Below are 25,979 nucleotides of genomic sequence, written 5' to 3' on the forward strand. Positions count from 1 at the left end.
TACACATTCAAGTAACTACACCTTGAAGGCAAACAGAAGATGTAAGTCCAGTCCACTTTTGTTGTGAACAAGTCCCACCAGTTTCCCCTGAATTAACCTAAGGTGCCAAATTTGATTTTTTGGTCTGCTGGGCAAGGATCAGGGCAAACATTTTCTCTTCTGTCTCACCATCGCTGTCATCAACAATTAGTAAAAAAAAAAACCCCAAATGTAATTTATTGTTACAAATGTGTTGCCTTAACAAAGGCAAGATGTGTTCACTTGATTATTCAAGGAAACCTCCAGGAATTGCCATGAGACAGAAAAGGTGTGACTAAACAGGATGTTAAACTCTTATAACTTCTGTTGGTTGAGTAACTGCTGAAGTTCATTGGTTAAACATAGAGAGGTTTTGACACTTCCTGGGTATTGGGGGGAGGTTTTATTGCATCTGTGGGGAAAAGTGAGATAGTTTTTCACAGACTGGGAGGACTAGAAAATGTAGGCAGCTCTGTTTATTGACAGATTCAAAGAGTTGTATGTACAACCCAACTATTCTTCCTTTTTTTTGTTTTTATTTCCTTTTTATTTTAAATTTAGTGGGGCTACATCCATTGTCTACAGATGCAGGCAGAAAGGGACCCAGAAACCTTACGCCGTCAAAATGTTGAAGAAGACAGTAAGTCATTTTTGTTTTGCTTTTCTTTGCTTTGTAATATGTTTGGGATTCTGGTTTTTCTGTTGTTGTTTTGGGGTTTTTTTTTTGTTGTTTTTGTTTTTGTTTTGGGTTTTTTGTTTTTTGTTTTTTTGTGTGCAGTTTTTTCATGTGGGGAAAATGTGCTAGATTTAGGATTATAAATTGCTAAGCTTATATTTTCCATGAGTGAACTTTGGCTTCTTGTCACTAAAACAGCTGTTAGAAGTAACAGTACTGGAGTGGGAATTCCTTATCCCCATAAATCTAGCTCATACCCTCAGCTGGTATTGTCCGTGTACACTTGGATTTGGCAAAACCTTTTTAGAAAAAAATATGTATTTTTCTTTAACTAAAAAAAAAAAAAAACAAAAAGGACACTTTGAATAATTTATATCTTCAATGTTTTTTATTTGATTTAATACATTGTTTTGTTAGAAAAATGCCATGACATAATTCATATTTTTTCAGAAACTGATTAAAACACCAACTCAAACCAAAGTAAAATTAAATATTTTGTGGTGGATTTTTTACCACTACAAAATTGCTAGAGAATTAGTTGAGATGATAATTTAATTTTAGATTTCCATATATGTCACGCTTGTACTACAGCTCTTTTTGTGTGTTCTGAAAAATAGGTGGTGGAAAGCAAGAAGAAAGACTGAGAGAGGAAAGGCAAATAATGGATTGAGAGACTTCATGCAGAAAGACAGAGTGGGGCGTGGGGTAGAGCAGTTCATGTTCCTAGGATGGGAAGAGAAGTCTGAGAGAAAGTAAGCAAGCTGTGAGGCATGTACATGATATTTATTCATGAATGGTTTTTATTCGGTTTATTCCAGTGCTAGAACATTCATTATTCCATAATGTTCAGGAACATTCACATGTAGAAACATAAGGATGGGTGGGTAGGCGTAAACATGTCCAAATGGTGACTTCACTGGTGGTCTCAATGCAAGACGTAATGAGTGGGTTTCACATGAGTAAAATGCAGGCATTAATTTGTCATCTTTGAACATAAGCCAAGGTTTAAACTGACACAAAGATTCAGTTGTGTGTGCTGCTTTTGAATTTGCATCTGGTACACTGGAAGAAGCAGAGCTTGTGCATTGCTGCAGCTTATGGTCTACGAGTTCCTGTGGAAGGGCAGAGAATTTTTGAGATTTCATGTGTTCATTATGGCTGTGATTCCCATAATGTTTTAGGAGTATACTGTCCTATGATTCTCATTCTGAAATGCACTAGGGGGAACTATATTTCTTAAAAATGTTTTTCTGTGTTAGTGGAAATTAATTCATGTTTGCAATTGTCACATTTATGCATTTATGCTAGATTATGTATTTGTGCCTGTAACTAGTCAGTTTAGACTTGGTAGCCTTACTGTAGCACAGATTTGGTTTTGGTGGTTTTTTTTTTTTTTGTAATGGCAGCAAAGACTATAGTTATGTAAGTTGTTTTCACATCAGCAATAGCTTGGCTTAATGCAGCCTTGGTTGTATTAGCAGTGTGGTTAAGCAGTTCACAGAGCTGAGTCGTGCCCAGTGTAATTGGTGCACTTGATGTTTTGCTATGAAAACAAGAAATCCTCTTACACAGCTGAGCTTTTCTGTATAAATGAAAACAGGGGAGACGAGACAGTGCTTTAAGGATGTGCCAATGCTTGTGTCTGTCCAGTTTGGAAATGTAATTATTATCACAGGGACTGAACTATCCATGTTAGAGTGCTCCTACAGCAGGAGTTGTGATCTTTGCTCAGAGTATCTCAGTATAAAAATAAAAATGTGTGGGCCAAGTCATATACTAAAATGTTGATCAGCTTAAGTTTCCTGTTGGCTTTTTGAAAATAATTAACAAAAAGAATGGCAGTTTAATAGTGGAAGAAAAGGGATGGGAGGACAAGAAGAAAAGCCTGTGATTGTTTTTGGTAGACTCCCATTTCTTCAATTCCCTTCATAAATGTGCATAAGGGAGCTCTGAAGAGCACGTGAAATTAGAAGATGAAGGAAGATGACAAAAGGACAAATACTCTTGATTTTTCCATTCAAACTGACTGACTGAATGGAAATAGCCTGCTGCTCCAAACAAGACTGATTCTCTGAGGAATAGGTCTGTAAAACAGGGTGAGAGACAGGGACAGGGACAGGGAGAGGGGGGTCCAGATTGCTCTGGAAGTGATAACAGGTGATGTGTGATTAGGAGGCTGGTGGCTGATGGGCAGCTCCAGATTCCTGAGTGAACATCACTAAAGTGCTGTAATTTGAAGTAAAGCATTAGAAATTATTACTTTTGTCCCATGGGAGCAGCTTAGGTAAGAACACATGATCCTTTACGACTGAAGTAGTCCACTAGGAACAGACTGCAAGAAACATAAAACAGCTATCAGCGTTCGTTTCATTTAAACAGAATGAGTAATTTTTCATTTTGCATTATTAATACATTCTCATTTAAGAGCAAATAAAATTTTAGACAAGACCTATCATCCAATTCTGAGAATACATGCTTGTACAGGGGTTTGAATTCTTAGGAGGTTCTGCAATTATTATGTTTTTACCATCTTGTTTAATAAAATAGCAGTAGATTATTTGCTAATTTCTGAGGGTATCTGGGGGGCATGAGTGTTGTCATCTGTGGTTTGGAGGTTTTTTATTGTTAGTTAAACCATCAAAGAGTAACAGAACAAAATATTTATGCAAACCTTTCTGTGTGACTAAAATAAAATGTTCATGATATTATGTTTCAGTTAAGAGGTTTAATAATTCTTAACCATTAATACAAATTTTCTCCAATTTCAAAGGGAGGAGGAAAAAGCATGTTTTCTGCTTCAAAATTATTGAAGTAAAGTCCTTCCATTTTCTGTTGATTTTAGTTTTGTCAAATTCAGCCCAAGTTTAGGAGTAGTATCAAATCATACCTGAAGTCTCTGAATGTCAGAATGGGAGTAAGTTAGAACTTTAACTTCTAGAGCTGCTAAAAGACAACTGTCAGAAGGGTTAAAGAGGTCCAAAGAAAAATTGAGTTTTGAATTAGCAGGAGAGACACTCTCCAATAATATATAATAAATAAAATTTGTAATGGTACTCATGAGCTACCAAAAAAGTGTTTAAAACCCATTATCTATGGGTCAGATGAATAAGAATGCAAAAGTATTACCTGTGATTTCCTCATCCAATCTCTGTGCTTAGTTCCTGTGCATAACTGAGATGCATTGCATGCTCATTTCCTATGTTTAGCAGGCCTCTTAAATTCCACACAGGTAGTAAATGTAAAGATGTGAACCATGTAATTTCTTTGGGGGGGAATCTATTTCATGAAACAAGAAAGAAGCAAAAGCTGATCACATAGAACTTCAGAAAAAGTCATCAAATGTGCAGAGTACTGTGATGAACTTTTACATTTGCAATTGCAAATATGAGATTGTTTTGCTTTTCACTATGCATTTTACCTCTCCTTGATGACTCAGTGCTACAGAAAAGTGGAGTATCTTTAGGATACACTTTACAAAAATTATTCTCACTCCTCTTAACCTGAGACTTTAAAATTATGTGATATTTACAACCAGTAGATCTAGAATGGTTGTTGCTGCAAAAAACATATAGCATATGGATCATATTGGAAGAATGCAGTTCTCTAAGGAAGCAAACATATATATGTGTGGTATTTTTTATAGAAAGTCTCTCACCTGTTTTTCTGCTTTTTGGTGTGTTTTGAGGAAGCTAAAATTCCTGGAGATTATCTCATAATCTGAGTAGGTGAATGCCTTCCAAGAAATTAGATCCACCTCCACCTTAAATTTCATACCTGGTCTGGACAAGTTGCTTTAAAAATAGTGAGGAGAACATATGGACTCTGTTACATAGTTTCTAAACTAAGACACCGAGTGCCTACCTACCTTATAGGTCTGTTCAGTGCTAACTACTTCAACAGAGATAATTTTGGAGCTGCCATTGCAATAAAGCAATGTGCTCTGCTGAAAGGAGAATAGAATTCTGAGCTGGGTTGTCTGTAACCTGGGTCCTAGCATATTCCCAGCATTTGTTTTGGTTTCAACTTTTTCATCCATAAAAATGAGATAATATTTATTTGATTTGCTTCTCAGCAATGCTTTGAAGGGTAGCCTGGTTAATATTTCTAGTTTCTAATTGATAGGTGCTGTCCCCTAAGAGCAATTAAGTATTCTGAAATATTAGAGCCCATCTGTCTCAGTCAGTGAGACATACAATTTCACAGACTGTTTTGGAGAATTTTCATTTTGATTTCCTCCTTTTTTTTTGTGTGGGCATCCTCCCTCAAACAGTTTGTGATGCTTAAATAATACTTCTGCAGCACTTTTATCAAAATCAGTATATATATATGAAGCAGCATTTTTCTTGCAGTCTTTGATACTCAAAATCAGACAAACGTTCATCAATTTTTTCTCAAATCTGAAACACAGCAACAGCTTTCAAGCGATACATACTCTGAGAATATTTGGGCTGGTATTAATACAATTGTACAGATAAGTTAGACAATTTGAGGACAACAGATACTTTATGTCTGTGGATCAGAAAGGCAAGTGAGCAAATGTAAAGGTATTAGGCCTCCCTTGTGGATAATTTGGGCTGGATATCTGGAGTTAGAGTCTGAAGGAGATTATGATAGTCTGAAGGAGATTATGATGGCCTGTAAGGGATATCTAAAAAGTTTCAATTCTTTCAATTCTTGTTTGCACATATAGACACACACACACACACATGCATATATATATGTGTGTGTGTATATACACACATTGGGAAGAAGGCACAGGCAACTCAGGAAGAGTACAAGAATGGCACTGGTCATGTTGAGAGAAAATTAGAAAGGTGAAAGCTCAAATAGAACTCAATCTGGCCACTGCTGTGAAAGATAATAGAAAGTGTTAGATACATCATCAACAAAAATGTGACCAATGAAAATTTCCATCCTTTATTAGATGCAGAGGCAAACACTGGAACCACGGATGATGAAAAGGCTGAGGTACTGAATGCATTCTTTGCTGAGCCCTCAACAGTCAGGCCTGTTTATGCTCAGGGAACAGCCCTGAGCTGGCAGACAGGACAGAGAGCAGAACAGCCCCTGTGCAAGCAGGAGGAAGGAGGCAGTGACTGTGAGCCACTCACACTCTCTCAACTCCCTGGGACCCGGTGGGATCCCTCCAGTGGTGCTGAGGGAGCTGTGAAGGAGCTGCCACGCTGCTCTGCATCACTGAGCATCAGTTCTGTCTAAGCTCTCACATCATCTGGAGGTTGGCCAATGTGATGTCCATGCACAAGAAGGGCTGGAAAATGGATGCAGGGAGTACAGGCCTGTGAGCCAGACCTTAGTGCCAGGGAAGATCATGGAGATCACCTTGGATGTGATCCCACAGCACAAACAGGAGGGAGCAGGGATGAGGCACAGCAGCAGGGGTTCAGGAATGGCACATCCTGACCAGCCTGATTCCCTCCAGGAGCAGGTGAGCTGCCTAGTGAATGCAGGAAAAGCTGTGGTGTGTCTGCCTGGACTGCAGCAAGGCTTTTGTTGCTGTGTCCCACAGCGTTCCCTGGAGAAGCTGGCAGCCCCTGGCTTGGACAGGTGCACTCTGCCAGGGTTAAAAACATCCAAAGATGGCTGGGCCAGAGGGTGGTGGTGAATGGTGCTGGACCCAGCTGGCCTCTGGTCACTGGGGGTGTCCCCCCAGGATCAGTGTTGGGCCCAGTTCTGTTTAATACCTCCACTGATGACCTGGATGAGGGGATTTATTGCACCCTCCATATGGATGAGACTAAGTTAGATTAGGGTGTTGATCTGCTGGAGGGCAGGAAGCTCTGCAGAGGGATCTGGACAGGCTGGATTGATAGGCCAAGGCCACTTGTATGAGGTTCAACTATGCCAAGGGCCGGGTCTGCCAGGTATTTCTCTTGGCTGGGGGAAAGAGTCTGGGGAGCTGCAGAAGGATCTGGGGGTGCTGGCAGACAGCAGCTGAGCACAAGGCAGCTGTGCCCAGGTGGCCAAGAAGGCCAAGGACGCCTGTCTGGGATAAACAATAGTGTGGCAGAGGAGCAGGACGGTGACTGTGCCCTGTGCTGGCACTGGTGGGGCTACAGCCACAATCCTCTGTCCACTTCTGGGCCCCTCACCGCAAGAGAGACTTTGAAGTGCCAGAGAAGGGAACAGAGCTGGGGAAGGAGACTAAATCCTTTGAGGAGCAGGTGAGGAATCTGAGTGCATGTAGCTGGGAGAAAAAGAGGCTCAAATGTCCTTATTGCTCTGTGAAATTGTCTGAACGGAGTTTGTAGTGGAATGAGGGGTCATCCTCTTCTCCTAAGTAACTAGGGACAAGATAAAAGTTAATGGCCTCAAACTGGACCTGGGGAGATTCTAGCTGGACATTGGGAGAATTTTGTCACAGAAGGGTGATTAGACATTGGAATGGGCTGCCCAGGGATATATTGGAAAAACCATCCCTGAAGGTGTATTCAAGAAATGACAATGTGGCTCTCAGTGCTCCTGTCTCTTTGACAAGGTGGTGATTGGTCACAGACAGGATTTGATGATCCTGGAGGTCTTTTCAACCCAAGTGATTCTGTGTTATATATATCTAAGCATGCATGTTTTATAGACACACCTATACAAACACCTGTATTTAAAACTCTATGTATTACCAACTCTGCAGGGAATATAGTTGGTTGGGTTTTTCCTTATCTGTTAAAGTGAATTAGTGATATTAACTGGTTTGCAAGAGGTTCATGCAAATGTTTGGTCTTGTCTCTTGAAGTAGCACTGCTTTGGTTGAGCCTTCCCAACTGATTAGGAGGACAAGCATCAGGGTGGAAGGGGTGGGGGAGGAATGGTTGGAGACTTGTGTATCACAGTTGGCATAATCAGAATTAGTAAATTGTTCCTTTATTGACTTCAGGAGAAAATTATGTATGTTTGTAGCTATAAAATTAAACCTTCTATTTATTTTCATGTGGTCTTATGTGATTTATATTTTAAGTGCCTTCTGCCTCCATGTGCCTGTTTCTCTAGAAACTTTATATATGAATGTGTATATATATACACACACAAATGTGTATATATCTATCTATATCTACATCTATATCTATATCATCTGTATTTATCTATATATATATTTAATCTATGCAATACCATTGGTGCAGTAACTGTCAGTACTCACAGTGGGCAGATATCTAGGAGTGATAAAGTTTAGTGGACAAAAATGCAAGAGCCTGACATAATACACCATTTTGTATGACATGCTAATGCAGTATCTTTTTTTCTTCAGATTGGAAATGTGTGGTATATATTCACATTCATTTGTTCATCGAAGATATTTTTTTGTCACCTAGTATTTATGTGTAATATTCTGATTTTTTTCAAGAAAAAGAAAAATAATTTTGTCACATGTAACCCTACATGAAAACAGTCAACTGCACGTCACTGTACATTAGTACACAGTAAAAAGGACTTTTGGTCTACTAGCTCACACATTCTCTTCAGTTATTTATTCACACACACACACATACACATACACATGCACACCACACAAGCCACTGTGGTGGAAGGGAACCAGTAATTTCCTAGTTACCACTTAATTACCACTCCACTGCACTACTACCTACTATTTTTCCTGTTTTCTCATTTTTATTCATCCACATCATCATCTCATGTATATGCAATTGACACTCTTATGTTTTTACTGAGGCACAAAAAAAAAGTTCAGTCAAAATTACTTTGAATGAGGAAATCTGGCAGTAAAACTCTAAGTTTCCACTGTTTATTTTCAGCTTTCCCTCATGTGAGGGGAGTCTAGCTTCCATTTTCTGATTCACTACAATCCAAAATAAATGTCTTTTAAGGAGAAATCCATCAAATGCATGGTGTCTAAAGACAAACAGAGAAGTTCACTTTACAAAATAAGAGAACTAAAACATTTATTTTCTACACTAAGTTACCAATAGATTTTTGCTCTAGAAGCTATGAAATCAGACACCTGTCAATGAAAGTGGATATATAACTGAAAAATAAATTTGTTAGATGTTTTAGTCCTTGTAAAGAAACAAACAAACAAAAAGACTGTGTCAGGACAATTTTTAGAAAAGATAAAAAATCCCTTTCTGCCATTGTAAAAGTTTGTCCTATGTACATAAAATTATTTAAAATTTGTAGTACATTGTATTATATTGTGTAGTGCAGGCATTATGTAAAAATCATTTGATAGAAAAAATACTATTTTTTCTGTCACCATTTGGATTAAATTGCTGTGTTATTCCTGAGTAAGTCAGAACTTTGGTTAAGATTTTAATAATTGACATTGCGTGTATTATATTTCTTTCTCCTTACCTAATTTATAGTTACTCAGAAACAGTCATTTCTGGTTTTGCACATTATTTTTCAGAAATAAAAAGATCATCTAAGAAAAAGAGAAAAATATAAAGCTCAACTCATGCTGTTCAGGGAAGCTCAACCTGCCGTACACGTTGTGCTGTTGAAGTAGTTCTGAGTGATAATGTCATTTAGGTGGAAAATTCAGTCAAAAACCCCAAGCCCCCCAAAAAGACACATGTTTACCTCTGAATTGCTTGACAGGAACTCTGTGTGAAGTGATCTCAGCCACAGATATTCTTCCACCATTATTTGGATAAATATCATGCATATTTTGCTCTTTTCCTGTTGCAGTGATTTGTCTTCTCCATGGCTTTAAGCAAGCTTAGGGGAACTCTGTGCTGGGGTGCACATAAATATGGAGGGCAAGATGGAGAGTAGGATCAGAAACTCTTGCTCTGTGAGGCTGCATTTAATGCCACACAACTCTCCAAAGGGATGGCATTTCTGAACAGTAGTGCAGAGGTAAATATTAGTGTATCCTGGGATTATACCCCTCGTCTTTGGAAACCTTTCGTTATTTACAGCCTGTTAAAGGAATCTGGAGGTGTGCCTTGATGGAGCAGAGGAGGCTGGGTTTCTACATAAGTGGAGAGTCTGTGAAGCTTGTGCTGGGGAATCTCCGAAAGTGTTCCTCCTCTGCATTTAAGGAAGGTTTTTTGATGTGTATGGTGTGATGCTATCATCACAGGTGTGACAGCTGCTTCTGGGGTGAGAGAAATTCTAAACTCTAGAGTAATGAATTAAGGAAAGCTGTCTGTATGCACTAAAATATGAAGAGGGCAGAAGATAAAAAAATGGTAGTGCTTTCTCCAGTGCTGGCAGTTCAGGTATTGGAATAAATCATGAACATTTTATGACTTAAACTGTGTCATCCTGTGCTTATTATTCTGAAGCTGAGTTCTCTGTAGCCCCTCAGAGAGGCATATCTAACTGAGATGTGTAGAGGAGATGATTTATTATAGCAAGGATTCTGTAAATCACCATGCTCTTACTTGACAAACTGGCTTATTTCCAGATAAAATATATGCTCTCTGGCTGAGGTGGTCTTTATTTATTTATGTCTTGTAGGAGAAAGTCCAACCACATGTAGGGAAGAATGGAAAAGCAAAGGTGGAAATCAACACAGCAGCTGTATAAGCAGCACAATCTGAGCACTCTGTTACATAAGCTTCTTTGAGAAATCAGGAAGGCAGCACCTCTGATTTCCTTGAGACACATGACCTGACCAGAGGATCTCTCAAGACTAGAATTAAGGTTCAAAACTAATTTCTAAGGTGAATATTCTGACAGTTGACAGCTGCAACACTGATGTGTGTGAGTGAGGTTCATGACCGGTTTTTGTTAACCCAAACTTGTTCTCTAATCAAGTCACTAAAAAGGAGCTTTCTTTAGAAAATATCTCCTAACAAAACAACCCCAAAAGACCCATCCTCCACCTCAACCAACAATACATCAGCCAGACTCAAACTATGAATAAATAAAAAATAACTAATAACTTGTTTTCATACAAATGTAAAAAACCCATCCCACTTCCATTGTTATTCTTCCGCCTTTGTTTTAGGCAGTCTTCAAATGCTACTGTTCATATCCAGCAAGTTATTCCTTTACACTTTGCATGTATTTAAGCAGATATTTCAATCTCCACCTGGGCATGTCTTCAGTACAGTTGAAAAGAGCTGGAAGCATTTCCATAAGTAACAGGAAATAGCATTAATAAGATGATTATGTTGTATTTCAGTCCTGTGATATCCAAGTCACTTTCTTTTACAATTTGTTTGAGACAATTCTGATTTCAAATTTTTGCTAGAATTGCAGCTAGTACATGATGTGCTAATTTGTGAGGGCTTCTAAGCAGTACTCTCACAAATACCAACCTCCAGAAATTTAGATTTTTGTCTGCAAAATACATAACACTCATACAGGTTTCATGTCTTTGTAAAGTGATAAAGGAATAGTGCTACAAGAAGAAATAGCGTGATAATAATTGTAGGTTTCTGGATTGAGTAGTAAACAGAGTAGATACAGGATTTCAACGTAAAAATACAAGAAAATACAAATCAAAATAACTCCATGATATGGCTTTCAAGAATTTGTGAGAAAAGTCATAATTCCTCAAGATGAAGTCCCTAATTTCCAGAAATAAGAAGCCATAAATGTGTTAATCAGAAGCCCAGGAAAATAATTGATTTCACCATTGTAACTAATTTCTGTTATTCTTTTTGGGCTATTACTGTGTTACAGCTGCAACTCCATAGTGAGAACATGCACTAGCATTTCCATGTTTTACGAATGAGGACCATAGGAGCTAGAGCTGTAAAGTATTTTAATCCAGGCAGTTGATACCACAGTTCATAGCACATCAACCACTGCTCCCTGCATTCTTTACTTCACAGGTGAAATCTGTCTTCTCATCGCCATACCTATGGGGTCTTCAGTTGGGATTGCAGTCTTGGTTTTCTTCTTTGTTTTGTTTGTTTTCCTCCTTTTTTAAATAACAAAATTGCACCCAAATCTCACAATTGGCACCAGAGGTCGGTTTTAGGTCAAGTATTGTGGAATTTGCCAAATCTGCATGTCACTTCACTGGCTATAAAGGGAGACACAAAGTCTGCTGAAGTTCAAATATTCACCTATTCTGTTTCAGGTTGTCATACCTTAGAATTGTTGCCTTTCAGCATCCCTCCATTTACTCTTTAACTATATGAAACATCAGGGAACACAGGATCAAATATGAAAGGCACCCTGTGGCTCTTTGTGCTCTGAATTCATGGGTGACCAGTTGGGGAGGGAAGTCACTGCATATTCCTTCTGCTCTCAGCCTGCTCAGTCACTTGTCCTTTTTTTCCCAGCACAAGTCATAGTTCCTGGCAGAGGAGGCAAGTTAACATGCTGCCATTAATATAGCTGAGACACCCTCCACTGGGATTGGAGAGATGTAGGAATAAAAGCAGTCCTGTAAATTATACTGTTAATTGCGAACAAGTACTGCTAACAAGAAAATCTCAGCTCACGGTTTCTAATCTAAGAAGCAAACTCTCTAGACTAGTTACAAAGGCTTGCTTTCACGTCTGCCTAACTTTCTTAACCATATCATCATTTCTACATGCTTCTCTGTATCCTCTTCCAATTATGGAAAATACTTCTCATTTTCCGTCCCTGAAAAATCTTCTGCAAGGGATTTGTCCCTGTTTTCCTTTGAGCCTCCACTGTTTTTTTGGGTTTTTTTGTTATTCAGATTAGAAGATATATAACCTGTAAATCCAAAGCAGTTTTTGGGGCCCATGTGTATGAGTCCTGTAAGTGTAGAATTACAGGTTCTGGGTCAAGAAACACAGAAATTGCTTCAGGACTCCTTGTTATCAGTGTTTGGGACTGATGTAGCAGGAGAATGGACTGGAATCCAGGCATTGCAAGTCTCCTAGTAGAGTGGTCATTTGAGCAGCAGGCTGAGAGATTCAGGATGGTTCAGAAGAGGAAATGGCCATGACCTGAGTTGCCCCTGACATTGTCATGCTTTTATCCCACCTGAAATATTTTGAATAAAGCAACCTCATTTGAGCATCAGCACCACAAGTAAGCCTTCCCTACCTGTCATTTGTGCAACTGCTTGTAGATGGAGTGGTGCAGCATGTAGCCCCACGCAGGTTATTGTGGAGAAAATTAACTCCAGCCCAGACAGAGCTGCTTCATTGGAATTATTTTATATCTGCAATTGAGATTATAACATTAATGGTAGCCTTGATGCACCAAACCCTCATTGGGCAACAGTGAACTCATATAAGTTGAGTTGAGAAAAGGATTGCTCCACCAGCTTACTATCCATGTGAAATTTCTTAACTTGCAGCAAACATGGCACTTGGCTAATGATATAAGCAGATATAATGTATTTCAGATCTTTATCAAGCAGCTGAGGGCTCCTGAGAATTCTGAGTGATTTTCAGACAAAATATTGTACATAGTAACAGGAGACATCCTATTGCCTAGTAGCTCCCAATTTCTAATTTTTATGTGGCAATTTTTTTATCCAGGGGGATAATGTGACTGTGAATCCAAGATGTTTAATGCTGGGTGCATCCCCCAGGATAAGAGTTGGATTAATAAATTTTCATGGAGAAGACAGAAGATTTTTGGATTTTTAACAGTTATAGGTGAAAAGCAAGAATATACAAGAAGATGACAAGTACAAATTTATAAATAGAACCATACATGCATCTATTTTGATAAAAACAAAAGAAGTGCTTACCTTTAATTTACACATTGTTCTTGCATCTTAAAAGTGTCCTCCTCCACCTAGCTTTGGGAACAGTAACAATGGCAGTAACACACTATAAATAGTGAATAGCTGAAGTGAGCAATTCATGAATACCTAATAGGCTTAAATTTGTTTGCATAAACTGCTCAACAATTATCTAACACATTTGCAGAAATCTGTGTATTAATGAGACAGAGAAAGAAATAACAACCAAATTAGTCATATAGTTAGACCATAGCCTATAATGAGGCTTATTCTAATGAACATATAACGTGTTTTGTACTCTCACATAAAATATGTTGTTGCAAATGACGAGTGTTGTGGAAGCTGTAAGTGACTCTGAACTCATCCTTTCACCGTGTGGTGATGCCACCAAGTTAATGTGGTGGACTAGCAGATGCTATTCACAGTGGTTTTTGTGTCCTTGGGGAATGTTACTTGCATCTGGTCGCCTTCACTACTGAAACCATGTATTCTAAGATGCATTTTAGCATGCAGGGCCTTTTAATATGATATGTCAGGGTGTGATTTATTGTGCTGAAGTTCATACAGTCTCACGAATTTTCTGTATCAATCGGATGGTTTCCCTGCAAATGTACTGTGCTTTTTTTCAGAAACAGTAGTGTTGCTTCTTTAATGGAACAATTTACTCTTAACAGATTAACAGTCCTATCTCATGCAGACAGATCAGTCTCTTTTAGCTTCTACAAACCCAGGTATTTGCAGCCAACAGCTACCAGACTTTTAATCACCTGACAGGACAAATGCAGGCACATTGATGTAATTGACAGTATTCCCATGCAGATGTGTTTAGTCTGAGGAATATGCATCACTTGAAGGACTACAGTTGCAAATTTGAAGTATGGATATATATGCAGAAAATGATTGCTCTAATAATGAATAGTATTTTTTTTTCTTTTTCATTAATAATACAAAATTACTTATGTAGGGTAAAAAGAAAAACCCTCAGTAACCTGTATTGTTTAACCCCAGCTGGCTACTAAGCCCCATGGAGCTGCCCACTCTCTCACCCCCAGCAGGATGGGAAGAAAATTAGAAGAGTGAAAGTGAGAACACTCATGGATTGAGATACAGACAGTTAAATAGGCAAAGTAAAAGCTGTGCACATAAGCAAAGTAAGGAATTCATTCACTATGTTGCTTGGTCAGCCAACTCTAGGAAAACAAGCCTCCATCATACAGAACAGTGGCTTGTGAAGACTCTGAATTATCCCCCCACCCCTTTACTTCTTATCACCCAGATTTATGTCCTTTGCATGATGCCACACAGTCTAGAGTATCCCTTTGGTCTTCTGGGGTCACCTGTCACGGCTCTGTCCCCTCCCAATTCCTTATGCACCCCTACCCTGCTCTCTGGTATGTTGGAATGAGAAGCAGAAAAGGCTTTGTGAGCCCTGCTCAGCAATAATAAAACTATCCCTGAATTATTCACATTGTTTCTAGCATAAATTGAAGCCCAACCCTATGCTAGCCACTGTGAGGAAAATAAACTCTATCCCAGCCAAACCAGCACAGTGAAAACTACAGGCTGAGTTTAGGGAAGAGACTACAGGGCTGTGCAGTTGCTGTTGTGCTTTATTGAGTTGTTTATTGTGCTCTTCAGGGAGTCTATGTGTCTATCTGCTTGAGTGCAGACAGAGCCAGAATAGTCTGGCCAGCTTAAAATACAAAAAGGTTATTTCAAACAGGGTGGTTTTTTTTAAGATAATATTAGTCCATTAGGAGTTCAAAAGGTTCAAAGACAGAGCTGCAGACTTTGCTGAGAATGTCCCACCAAGAACTGCCACTAAAACACAGGAGGAATTCTTTACTTGAGAAACTTATTTTCATTCAAAAAAGGTAATTCGATGTATCAAATCATCTGAAGCATCTGTTAAATGTCCTAATTGGAACAATGATGTGTCCGTTCATACAGAAGGCCAGCTTTTTAAAATTCTGCTTTTGCCTACTGCCATGTCCACTGCCATGCTGATTACTGAATTACATCAGAGTAATTCAGAGAAGTGGGCTGAGTCTCATATAAGTCTCTATTTTCATTTGTCCTGGGATGTTTTGGCATAGCACTTTTTTGTAACCTCCATGATCCTTAATCATTTATGCTGATGACTGACATCTGTATCTTGCATTGATACATAGATGAGATTAGATGATTTCAATACTATCCATCTTTATCAAGATATAAAAACACATTCAGAAGTCTTCTTTAAAGTGTTCTATCCTCAAAGTCTTGACTGAAAGACATTGTAAGAAGATCTTTTATGTATAAACTGGGCATAAACTGGAATTCCTGTGCTTCAGGACATTCTGAAATTGAAAAGCAAGACCTTAAACTGCATAGAAAATATCTTCTTTGAATCTTCTTCTTGTGAAGATTTATTTAAATTCAGTCTTAAAATTCAAGCCTATTTCTTTTTTCTTCAAGCCTCTCTAGAGAGCCTGGATAACCCATCATTCCTCTGTTTAGTTGTGACAGTTGGGAACAGACCTTTTTGACTATCAGGGAGCTGACAGACCTGCTTGTGTGTAGTCTATGTACAGGTTTTAATATTTCAGCTTAACTGTGAGAAGCCAAAACAATAGCAAAATTATAAATGGTAATTATCAACTGATGCCATAAAATAAAGAAAGGTTTAGGCTTCTCAACAGTTACTGTATGAGCAAATAAAACTTTGTTTCTTGGAAACATTTTTAATAGTGTAGTGTGAAGCTAATAAAGCCTTGTACCATGATCCCTGTAAGTACAGAGAAGCACACAGTCAGAGCCGGACCTGATAGCAATAAGGAATTTGTTGCTTATATTAGAAGGGTTCATGTGAATCAAGAACTGGGATATTAATTAAGGAGTTGCACAGAGCTGGTGTGAACAGGCTCCCTGAGGTGGGCAGTGCTGTGAAGCTCCTCAGGAGATGTGTTGCACTGGTCTCTTCACACCCATTGCCTGGGCACAGTGTTATCACCCAACCTGCACAGTGGTCACACCTGGGCAAATGTGCCCCTTTGCCTCCACAGTGCCCAGAGGAGGGAGAACAGCAGAGACTGAACTTTCAGGATGAGGAATGTGCTCTACCTTTGGCTCTCTACTAAGTTTGAGGATACAGAGCATATCTGTGTTTTCACTGTATTTACTGCTTTTACTATATTGCAAAGCAGCAGCTGGATTAATCTGTGTAAAGTAGTGGTTTATTTTATCTTGTTTCATTTAATTCACACAGAAACAACACTTTTACATCTCAGTGGTTTTTAGCATTACTCCACCTCACCATCTTGGGGCGTGGAAACATGGAAGAATCTCAGCTTTCATTAAGGAATTTTCCATTCCTTTCTCTTGTCAAAATAATACGAAATTCAAAAACGAGAAATGCACTGAATATAAATCTAGTGCTCTTTTTCTCTATGAGCAGTATGAAAATTCAAAGACAGGGTAATTTATATATCTGTAAAGAGATAAATACCTAATTCGACTGAAGTGAAATAACAAGGGAGACAAATACTAGGAATAATCCAGGAATGATCACCCTGTTAATGTAAATGCTTTATTATAAATTAAGGGAGCAGCATTCCTAGACTGCCTCTTGCTCCCAAGTTGAGGCTTTTAGATTTTTGCTGCTGCAGGTAGTTTATTTGGCTAGATTAAAGCCAGCATGCAGGTGCTTATCTGTGGTACAGTCTCAGCTCCAGGTTTGCTTGCTAGAGTTTACTGAGAAGCACTGGAAGCTGCAGTGCTAGGCAGTGGCTGTATGGCACCTACAAGCAGTTCTTGCAGATTTTCTGCCTTTCAGCATTCCATGTGTCAGCACATGTAATCTGTGGGAACATGTGGGTTTTAATAATCACAGGCCATCTAACAACTTTGTTTGGGTTTTTTTTGGCCTATGACAGTGAAAACTTCAAGCAGGGTCAGTAATGAAGGGATGATAAATAACTTGGGTTTACCTGTCAAATTACTTCTCTAATTGACATGGGTGTTCCACAGCAAGCTGTTGCTCTGCAGGCCTATTGCAGCAAATGCTTCATGATTTCTTGTAATTTAAAGTTAGTAAATACAGAAAATATGGCTCAGTAAAATTGCACCAGCATTAAAATCCCCCAACCAGGCATTTATATGACCTGCCTCAGAGGTAATGTTTTTCACAAAGAATAAAGTAATTATTTAAGTAGAAATCAAATTATACTGATGAAATATTTGACCAAAAGCATACTCTAGTTCATTTAGCATAGATTATAAGCAAAGAATAAAGGATAGAAGGAAAATTGCTAAAGTAGAGGAGCTGTGAAACCTCTGAAAGTTAACATTTGATTGTTTTTTTCACTTCACAAACAGACTAGTTCTGCTGATCCTATTATTCTTCACTGTAATATACATATCTCACTGATGCTCCTGTGAGTAATGCTAATTTAGGGAAAGCTCAGAGAGTTTTTCAAGCACTGTACTGCCTATTTAAATTGCATCCAAAGAGAAGGCGACAAAATAAGGAGTTTCACAACTTCATTTTGATCAGTTATTGCATACACACATCAAATACCACTGTATTTGATCTAGCCCAACATACTTAATTTGCCCAAACATTTGTGGTAATGGCATATCTTGATTAAATTATCTGAGTTTAAAAAATTGTTACTATAGCAACATACACTCCAGAGTGAGGTGCCTGACTCTCATCCTAGCAAGTAATTTCTGTCAGGAAATTATTTGAAAGGATGATGGTAGGAAAGTTCAGTATAAATAGTTGAATTGCTGATACTCCTGCCCAAACTAAAAATAAGCCAGGTTTGGCCCTGATATAAATAGGTACCTTTATTTCCTGGTGGGAGCTGAAACAAGGTAAGTGTTGACATAACTCTATCTGTACTTAGCGTAGGAGAAGGTAAGAAAATAAAAGTGATAAAATAGGCTGTCTGTAATGAAATGTCATGACTAAATATGCCCCTGTTTGTAGTCTGGAACAACTCATACCACCTCTACATACCCATTTCTTCAGCAAAATCTATCCTAATAGCCATTACTTATAAATATATAACAGTCCTAAGTGTTTCTCTGTCATATATTTTCCATTGCATCTTATCATCTTGAATTTTGAGGTACCTTTTCCTCATACAATCATCTGAGAAAGTGTGAAAGTGTCAGGTGTGTATTGTGTGTCAGGTCACAAACTTGATCACAGAGGAATTGACCTACAGTTTGAGAGTAAATATCTGTGAAACCAAGAACCTAAAATTGAGTCTTAGTCCATGTTTTCACTTAATTAATTGCTACCTGAAAGATAAGAGGAGGCCTCTATAATTTCTCACTTGTAACTGCTCAGTGCCAAAATAAGTCATCCTCAGATTTTGGGCAGCCTTTTCTGTACATTTTCAAAACTGCAGGAACAAAACTGTGGATTGTTCAGTCTGTATCAGGGCTTTTGGATAAGGTAGATTTTTCACTCTAAACTGCTCTCCTGGGGATATCACTGTCCATGCACAATTGTACATTAATTTTTCTGATCCTGACTGAGGTGCAAAGTGTGTGAAAACAGTCACAACATGTATTACTGTGTGAATCATCAAAAGCCCTTTGCTGCTCAGCAGTGGCTTTTGGAGGCCTTTGCTGTATGTTTGCACTCACTAAAGTAACCCAAAGTGATGTCAAGGAGATGTTAAAACTGAGCAAGACCTCAGGCTGGTGCTAGCAGCATTTTAGGGAAAGTTCACAGGAGCCTATCCTCAAACCTGCTGCTCAGTGTTTATGTAGCAGGAAAAAGCATTTGTTAGTTGCATTTGGAGTAGAAAGCAAAAACATTTGTAAAGCATTCATTGGTCACAATCTTATAAGGTCCTGGGTTTGATCCCAGAGCAAGTGTTTTGCTCCATGAAGATTTTGTTATTGGCAATTTTATTTATCTTCTATTAGATGTTCAGGTAATGGAATATTTCATTCCTCTTCAATGTTTGATTTCTGCTCCTTCTTACCTGCACTGAATTTGTCCAAAGTTGGTTTTTCTTGCTTCATTTTGCTTCCTGGAAGAGCCACTAGAAGAGATTGAATGTCAGTAAGTTTTAAGAAAACCCTGAGCGCTCTAGTTGTCTACTCATTTACACCAGTGTCAGAGCACTGTGGCATTACTAGGCTGGAATCATCCCTCACTGACACAAGGGAAGAATCAAATTCTGCCTGTCCAGGAGTTCTGAATGTAATGGATACCTGGATTTTGTTGATGAAAAAAATAAATTATGGAGAAGTAGCTCTCTTCTTTCAGGCAATTAAAAACCCCCATGTGTCTTCTTCACTAAGAATTTGAAGGTAATTTTATGTCCTCTTAAAAGGTTTATATATTATGACTGCCATTAATTTCCAATTTGATGTAAAAAACCAAAACCAAAACTTGCCTTTGATAAAAAGCCTATACTAAATAAAAAAGCAGTTCAAATTCCTCTCAAAATGTTCTGTTTGACGTATTGTATGTCATCAGTTTTGAACCACACAGTGACTTGCTGACTCTCATTCGTTTCAGAACCCCCTGAGTCATCAGTACAGGACTTCTCTAGGGTTTGGGAGGATATTTGCAAACCAGATAGTTTCCTCATGAACTATTAATTGCCTTAGAAACATAAAGGCATTTATAATTTGCTTACAAATTGTTTTCCATTCTTGCTTGCTTAAGCATTCTAGTTCCAGGAGAGCTGCAGTTTTCTTTCCTGAATGTAATACTCCCTAGCTCTGCATTTCTTGTGAGAAATTACTGGTGTCCCCCAAGAACATAGTTGTGCCTGGATTGTTGAAGACTAGTTTGAAAGGGGAATGGGTAATCTTCTCAGAGGTGTAACTAATAATTGGAATTAATAGATCCTTCTGTCAAAGATAATTAAAGCAAATTGAGGTTATACCTTATACTCTGCAGCTGGAGGTATTTGACCTTTGCATCACTTCATTGTTCTAAGCAGTAAGTTACACTACTTGATGAGCATATCCTACATGCAGATACCTTTTCTAGCACAGCTGATGGACAGCATGTCAAAAGAAAGCTATCCTAGCATAAACTCAACAAACATAAGGAGCAATAGAGAAGGTCAGAACTTGAGTAAAAACAGGAATTTTCCACCTTTTTCTGATACTTTTCTGTATTATACTTCTTGTGTGACTCACATGTATATTTGTAATCATTTTGATGGATGTGGACACTTCTCTGTTATAGTATCCATCTCGTGTTAACAGAAAGTTTCTCTTGACAGTGTGTTTGACTTGTGTGTCCCATATATTACCTCACTCTTCTGGGAGATCTAGAAGTGCTATTCATATGTAGCATCTTGTGATTCATCCAGAAGTTTCTATGTTGAGCATTAAAATATTTTTTTCCCTTTTTCCCTCCCCACTTTTAACCAGGTAGACAAGAAAATTGTCCGCACTGAAATCGGAGTTCTACTTCGCCTTTCACATCCCAACATTGTAAGTTTAGCCATGTTCTTTTGCTCTATATTTGTTTCCTTGTTTTTAATACTCTTTCTGTTTGTGAGAGAAAACTGTTGTGGTTCACCTGTACGGACCTGGATTAAAGCTCTGGGTTCTCTTCACTGGCATGCTAGCAGCTTTTTTAATGAACATCTGTTGAGTTATACTTCCATTGTAGGATAAAACATTGATTTTCTTACACGGTTGAGTGAGAAACTATGTGAAAGAAGTTCTGCAAATGAAAGTGGAAGTTGGTGTTTTCAGTCCTAGGAGGGTAGGAAAGGTCTTACTTCTTGGTTTCTCTGAGGGATTGGCAGACGGCCTCTTAAACTGCTGTATTTCACAGAGGTTACTGAGGTCTGAGAATAACCAAAAAAGTGCAGAAAAAGAAAAAAAGCTAGCGAAAAAGTTGGTAGAGAACAAGGTGACTCTCCCAGCTGTGGTCTGTATTCTACTGTTGACCTTCAGATGTGCTCAGCAAGAAGATAAATAAGAAAAGGAAATACTTTCTGTTATATTTTAACAGATAAAACTGAAGGAGATATTTGAGACCCCTACAGAAATCAGTCTTATTCTGGAGCTAGTCACTGGTGGAGAACTATTTGACAGGTAAGTTACCTGTACACCTCTCCCAGTACCTTCCTTCCCCAAGGATGTTAGAGTTCAAATTTATTCTCTGTATGTAAATCCTGTATTAGTAATTACTGGAATTATTTCACCAGCATATGATTTATTCACATGAATAAACGTCTTCAGCAAATAACTTTTAAGGTGCCTTTGGAAATGTAATTATCAGGAGATTTTTGGGAAAAATAAAGCAAACTGAAAATGGATGAATTAGCCAGTAAATGTAGAAGAAAGGTGCTCAGCAGGCCCATAGCATTGAGTGTGTTAGAGCAGACAAAAGATGGGAAAAACTGGCAAAGTCTCATTAACAGGTCATCATAAAATATATTGGGTGACAATTAGCCAGCCAGGAGGATAGTGTTATGTCAGATAAAAATTTTGTAAGTAGAAATATTTGTAAATTTTGTAAGAAAGAAACTCTATTTGGTACTCATTATGTTTATGATCATCTGGTTTTGCTACAAAGGTTCTTCAAGACAGCTGTTGAGTTCTGAAGGTTTTGCTTATGAGGCTGTAAATGCTTCTGGAGTAAGTGCATATGCATAAAGTGAGATGATTCTGTAATAGTGTTGGGATGATATTTTATTGGTAGGGATTAATTTTTTTTTAGAGCAAGAGATGATAAGAAAAACCTTTGATACTGGCTTGAGTGAGTGAATTAACTTACTGGCATTAGTGATTCCTAGCTCATGTAAGGACAGGTTGTTTGATTTTCCTTGCTCTGTAATTAAAGTTTAGTATCATAGAGGAATATTACAAAAATACATATCAAATATTCATTCTGAAAGTATCTTTCACTTGAAAAAACAAAATCCTAAGGTATTTTTTATGCCATGGCCATACCTTTGACCTTGACAAGAACTATTTCTGAGCAACAACAACAAAAGCAGCTGCTCCTGTGGCATCCTAAATTCAACAGAAGAAAAGTGATTATTCTCTCAACACTCAGCCAAAGGAATGAGGAGAAACATGCTGCAAGCTAAAGAACCAGTGAGTGCCCAGTCCTGAGCTGCAGAGGGCCCTGGTCAAAATGCCTTACCTTTCATGTAGCCCTTTATATATCCACATGGGTTTCAGATTCAGTCATTTTCAGGAGGGCTGGATACTCTACAGTCCTTGATGAGATTTAGCAAAGGCAAAACACAAATAATCCAGTGAAACTATTGGTTCCTGAACAGCAACCATCTGTGTGGTAGAAGAACTGCAGAAGACTTCATGGCATCCAGGGTGGGGAATTGCCTTATTTGCTAAAACCAGGATTTAATATTCTGCCAGTTTCAACATTCCATAATCTATGCTTAGTAGTGACTATGGGATTTGAACTGTCAGATTGATCTTTTCAAAAAGATTGGATGCTTGATTCTATAGTTTGAGCAGCTAGGACCAGCTGTCTGACATTCTGGCTAGAAGCAAAGTTGCTCAGTAGAATTGCAGGGCCCCCTTGTGATGCTGTAGATGAACATCAATACTGTGGAGATCTGAACTCCAAATCCTCCTTTGCTCCATGTACAACAGAACTGGAAACTTTGTCAATACAGCCCTCATGATTTGGAGAAAGACCCAACAAGCAATGAAACAGGATACCATATTAAATTATTTTCAGCTCTTAAGCTAGGAATAGGAGTATTACTTCACTCTTCAATCTTAAAATAAAGATAATTAAACAGAAATATGCAGCCAAGATGTTTTGCACTAGCAACTCCAGTTAAACATTGGCTGTCTCCCCTTTTTAAGCTGGGGTAAAGGATTAACACTTGGATCATGCTGTACAATGGCTGCCCTCTGACTTTTGGGAGGATAAATTTAGCTTTCTGCCTTAGGCCAGATTCCTCTCTTATGCTTAATCTTTTCAGTCCTTACATCTTTTTACCATACATGAAGGAAATCTTCAGTCCTGACTGGCAGACACCTTTTTCTGTGCTTGTATGATTCCCATCGCAGGAGAAAGGAGATGACCCTGGAATATCTCCTCCTGAGCAGAGGAGCTGTGTCAGATGCAGAGGGAGACCTGTAACCAGGTCTTGAGATCTACCCCATGGTTTTCTTCAAGGTGAGACCCTGTGTGGGCAAGCAGGACCCCAATGTGGCCTGGAACCACCTCAAGGGTTTGGAATACTGTATTTGCCTTATTTGTGAGCCACCACCCACACAGACAGCAATGCAACTTTTGTAGTCTGGAGGAGTTAGTCTTATCCCTGTTTCCAATCAGCTATCAGCAGATGACACAACTGGACTTGTTACACAAGCAGTCTTGCTCTCCTGGCACAAAATTTTCATTGCTGTTCCTGCTAAATCTTGTAATATGCTGCTAGTTTTTATATTGGCTGTTTTATTGCTCCAGTTTTCTCCCATTCCAGATGCCCATTCTTCTTCTGAATAGTATTTGAGCTGCAGAAGAGCAAGTTCTTCCATGTAAACATCCCTCTTATCACGAAGATGATTTTATAAACACCCAAGATCCAATTAGTCTTCTAGAATCCTATTAGCATTGTTGCCATGCTGCTGGTTTTGTGCCGTTCTAACTAAAGGTTCTGGGTAATGAAATTATTCACTTCCTTCACCATATTTAACATTACTGTCAAATCATCCATGTTATTGCTAAAATGAACTCTCATTATGACAATTTTTCAATTGTGCTACCTAAAGGGAGATAAATTCAAATGACTGTATCAGTTTGACACCTGAGTTAATACAGCTCTAATCAGACTCATTTTGGCTGTATTTTTAAAAAGAAAACTGTTTCTTAGACTTCATAAATCACAATGTGGGTCATACCCTACATACCACTCCAAACACAGTAAATATAACTACTCAAAATGGGAGAAATTTCTGTAAATTAGAATGTTTACTGCCAATGTACATGAGGATTTTTGCCAACCCAGCAAGTGAGGAGTGACAAAGAGCTTGTGACAAAGAATGACAAAGAGAGTGGCAGACCAGTGGAAGAATTTACCAGGACAGAGAGAAAAATGCAGCAAGTCTAAATTAACTGGTATTAAAGTTTTTTATGGGTGCTGCATCTCCAGCTGAGTGCTGGGACATACTTCTGACATTTGCTTGGCCCTTCTCTTTCATTCCTGCATGTTTAAAACAGACAGGCTTGGATGATGTGCATTTAAACTAGCAGAGTTTTGACAGAGCCCCAAAGGATGATCTTTGGGGCTCTAAGGCTCTAAGTGTTCCAGCAATGGTGAGCCCAAAAGCACAATCTGATATCTCATCTTTCATGGGCTACCTTTTGTTGAAGTTGTTTTTTTCTGTTCAAATTTTACTCATATCTATTGTCTTTCAGCTGAATCACCAGTATATCTCTTTTTTAAATATGAATTTCAGCAAAAAAATTCAACTCTACTTTAACTTCTTTTTTAGTCAGAATATCAGCAGATTGCTAAGAACAATTTTTATTTTTCCACTTCAGATAAAAATGTCTATACATACATTCTTCTTTTTACTTTGGTATCTTGACCACAGGCTCTTCTGTTTCTTCTTTCATCTTATTGTTAAATGCATCAAACAATGTCTAAAAGCTGTGTTTACAGTGGACAGTCTCTTGAGTCACTTCAAGTTTCATGTAATTTCCTCTAACTCTCGGTTAAAACTTATATTTTCTTCTTTTATATAGGATACATTAATTATATTAATTAATTGTTATTAATAATATAAATATTATTAAAATATTAAATTGTTCTAAAGAACTTGCATTTTTAAGAGTTCTGGGGATTATTGCTTCTTATGGACAAAATATAGTGAAGCTTTCCCAGGTTTTAAGAACACCTTTTTGTTAGTGCTTTTGAAAATTCAAATTTCCAAAAAGGGAAGTCAAAAATAGTCAAGGAATTAATCAGTCACTAAAGTGGGAGTTTCTTATGAGCTAGTGTCAGAATAGTACCTTCTGTTTGCTTCAGTGCCCTGGTCTCATTATGTTATGGCAGTCTGTCTCATGAGCTGGGGTCAGAGAAGTCCTTTGGACTCCCTGCTTCATAGGACCTTGCTGCAGATCCCTTATTCAGGAACAACAAAAATAAAAAGAGGTTGGTGACTTGACTACACCAACTATGCCATTTCTCTGAAGTTGGAAGTCAAGACAGAGCTCTGATTAAAGTGCTCTTTGATATCTTAGTAGCTCATTTGGTTTCTCTTGAATTTAGCTTCAGTGATGATAAAACCAAGTAATTTCAGATTAAGGACATGTGCATTAATGCTTATTTGCAGTCCTTTCCAATGTAATTTGGTATTTTGTTCTCAAACAGAGAACATTGTAATAATGCCTTAAAAAAATTTTTTTTTGGTGGTCTGTGCCTAATTTTCTGTCACTCTGGAAACTGGGAAAGCCTTTTGTAAGCTGTATGTATCAGTGCCTGTGAAGCTCTTTAGTTTATTAGATATTTTTAATACAGAAGGTTTTTGTGATTATAGCTCCTCCGACGGATGGAGCTCTACCACAGCCCCAGCAGAGTAATATAGATATACATAATCTGTATGGCAGAAAAACTAGCAGATTTAAATTAACCTGTTAAATTAATTAGAAAGTTGATTGAATAATTGAATTCCTTAATTATTATCAAATTTTAAATTCTTATTTTATTGAAATGCAGAGAG

At 38.1% G+C, this 25,979-nt stretch overlaps 1 protein-coding gene across 2 annotated transcripts in view; it reads left to right on the plus strand.

The window, feature by feature from the left end:
• The first annotated feature begins 584 nt into the window (after positions 1 to 584).
• The window catches only part of CAMK4 (calcium/calmodulin dependent protein kinase IV), an 84,405-nt gene continuing 59,010 nt past the window's right edge, over positions 585 to 25,979 (plus strand). For both annotated transcript variants that reach the window (XM_079331328.1, XM_079331327.1), the window contains exons 1-3: positions 585 to 658; positions 20,688 to 20,750; positions 21,280 to 21,362. In XM_079331328.1, the coding sequence (XP_079187454.1) occupies positions 644 to 658; positions 20,688 to 20,750; positions 21,280 to 21,362 (161 nt within the window). In that variant the 5' untranslated portion in view covers positions 585 to 643. The remainder of the gene's footprint in view (positions 659 to 20,687; positions 20,751 to 21,279; positions 21,363 to 25,979) is intronic.

This window comes from Erithacus rubecula (assembly GCF_903797595.1).
Source record: "Erithacus rubecula genome assembly, contig: SUPER_Z_unloc_2, whole genome shotgun sequence".
Taxonomy (NCBI): Eukaryota; Metazoa; Chordata; class Aves; order Passeriformes; family Muscicapidae; genus Erithacus; species Erithacus rubecula.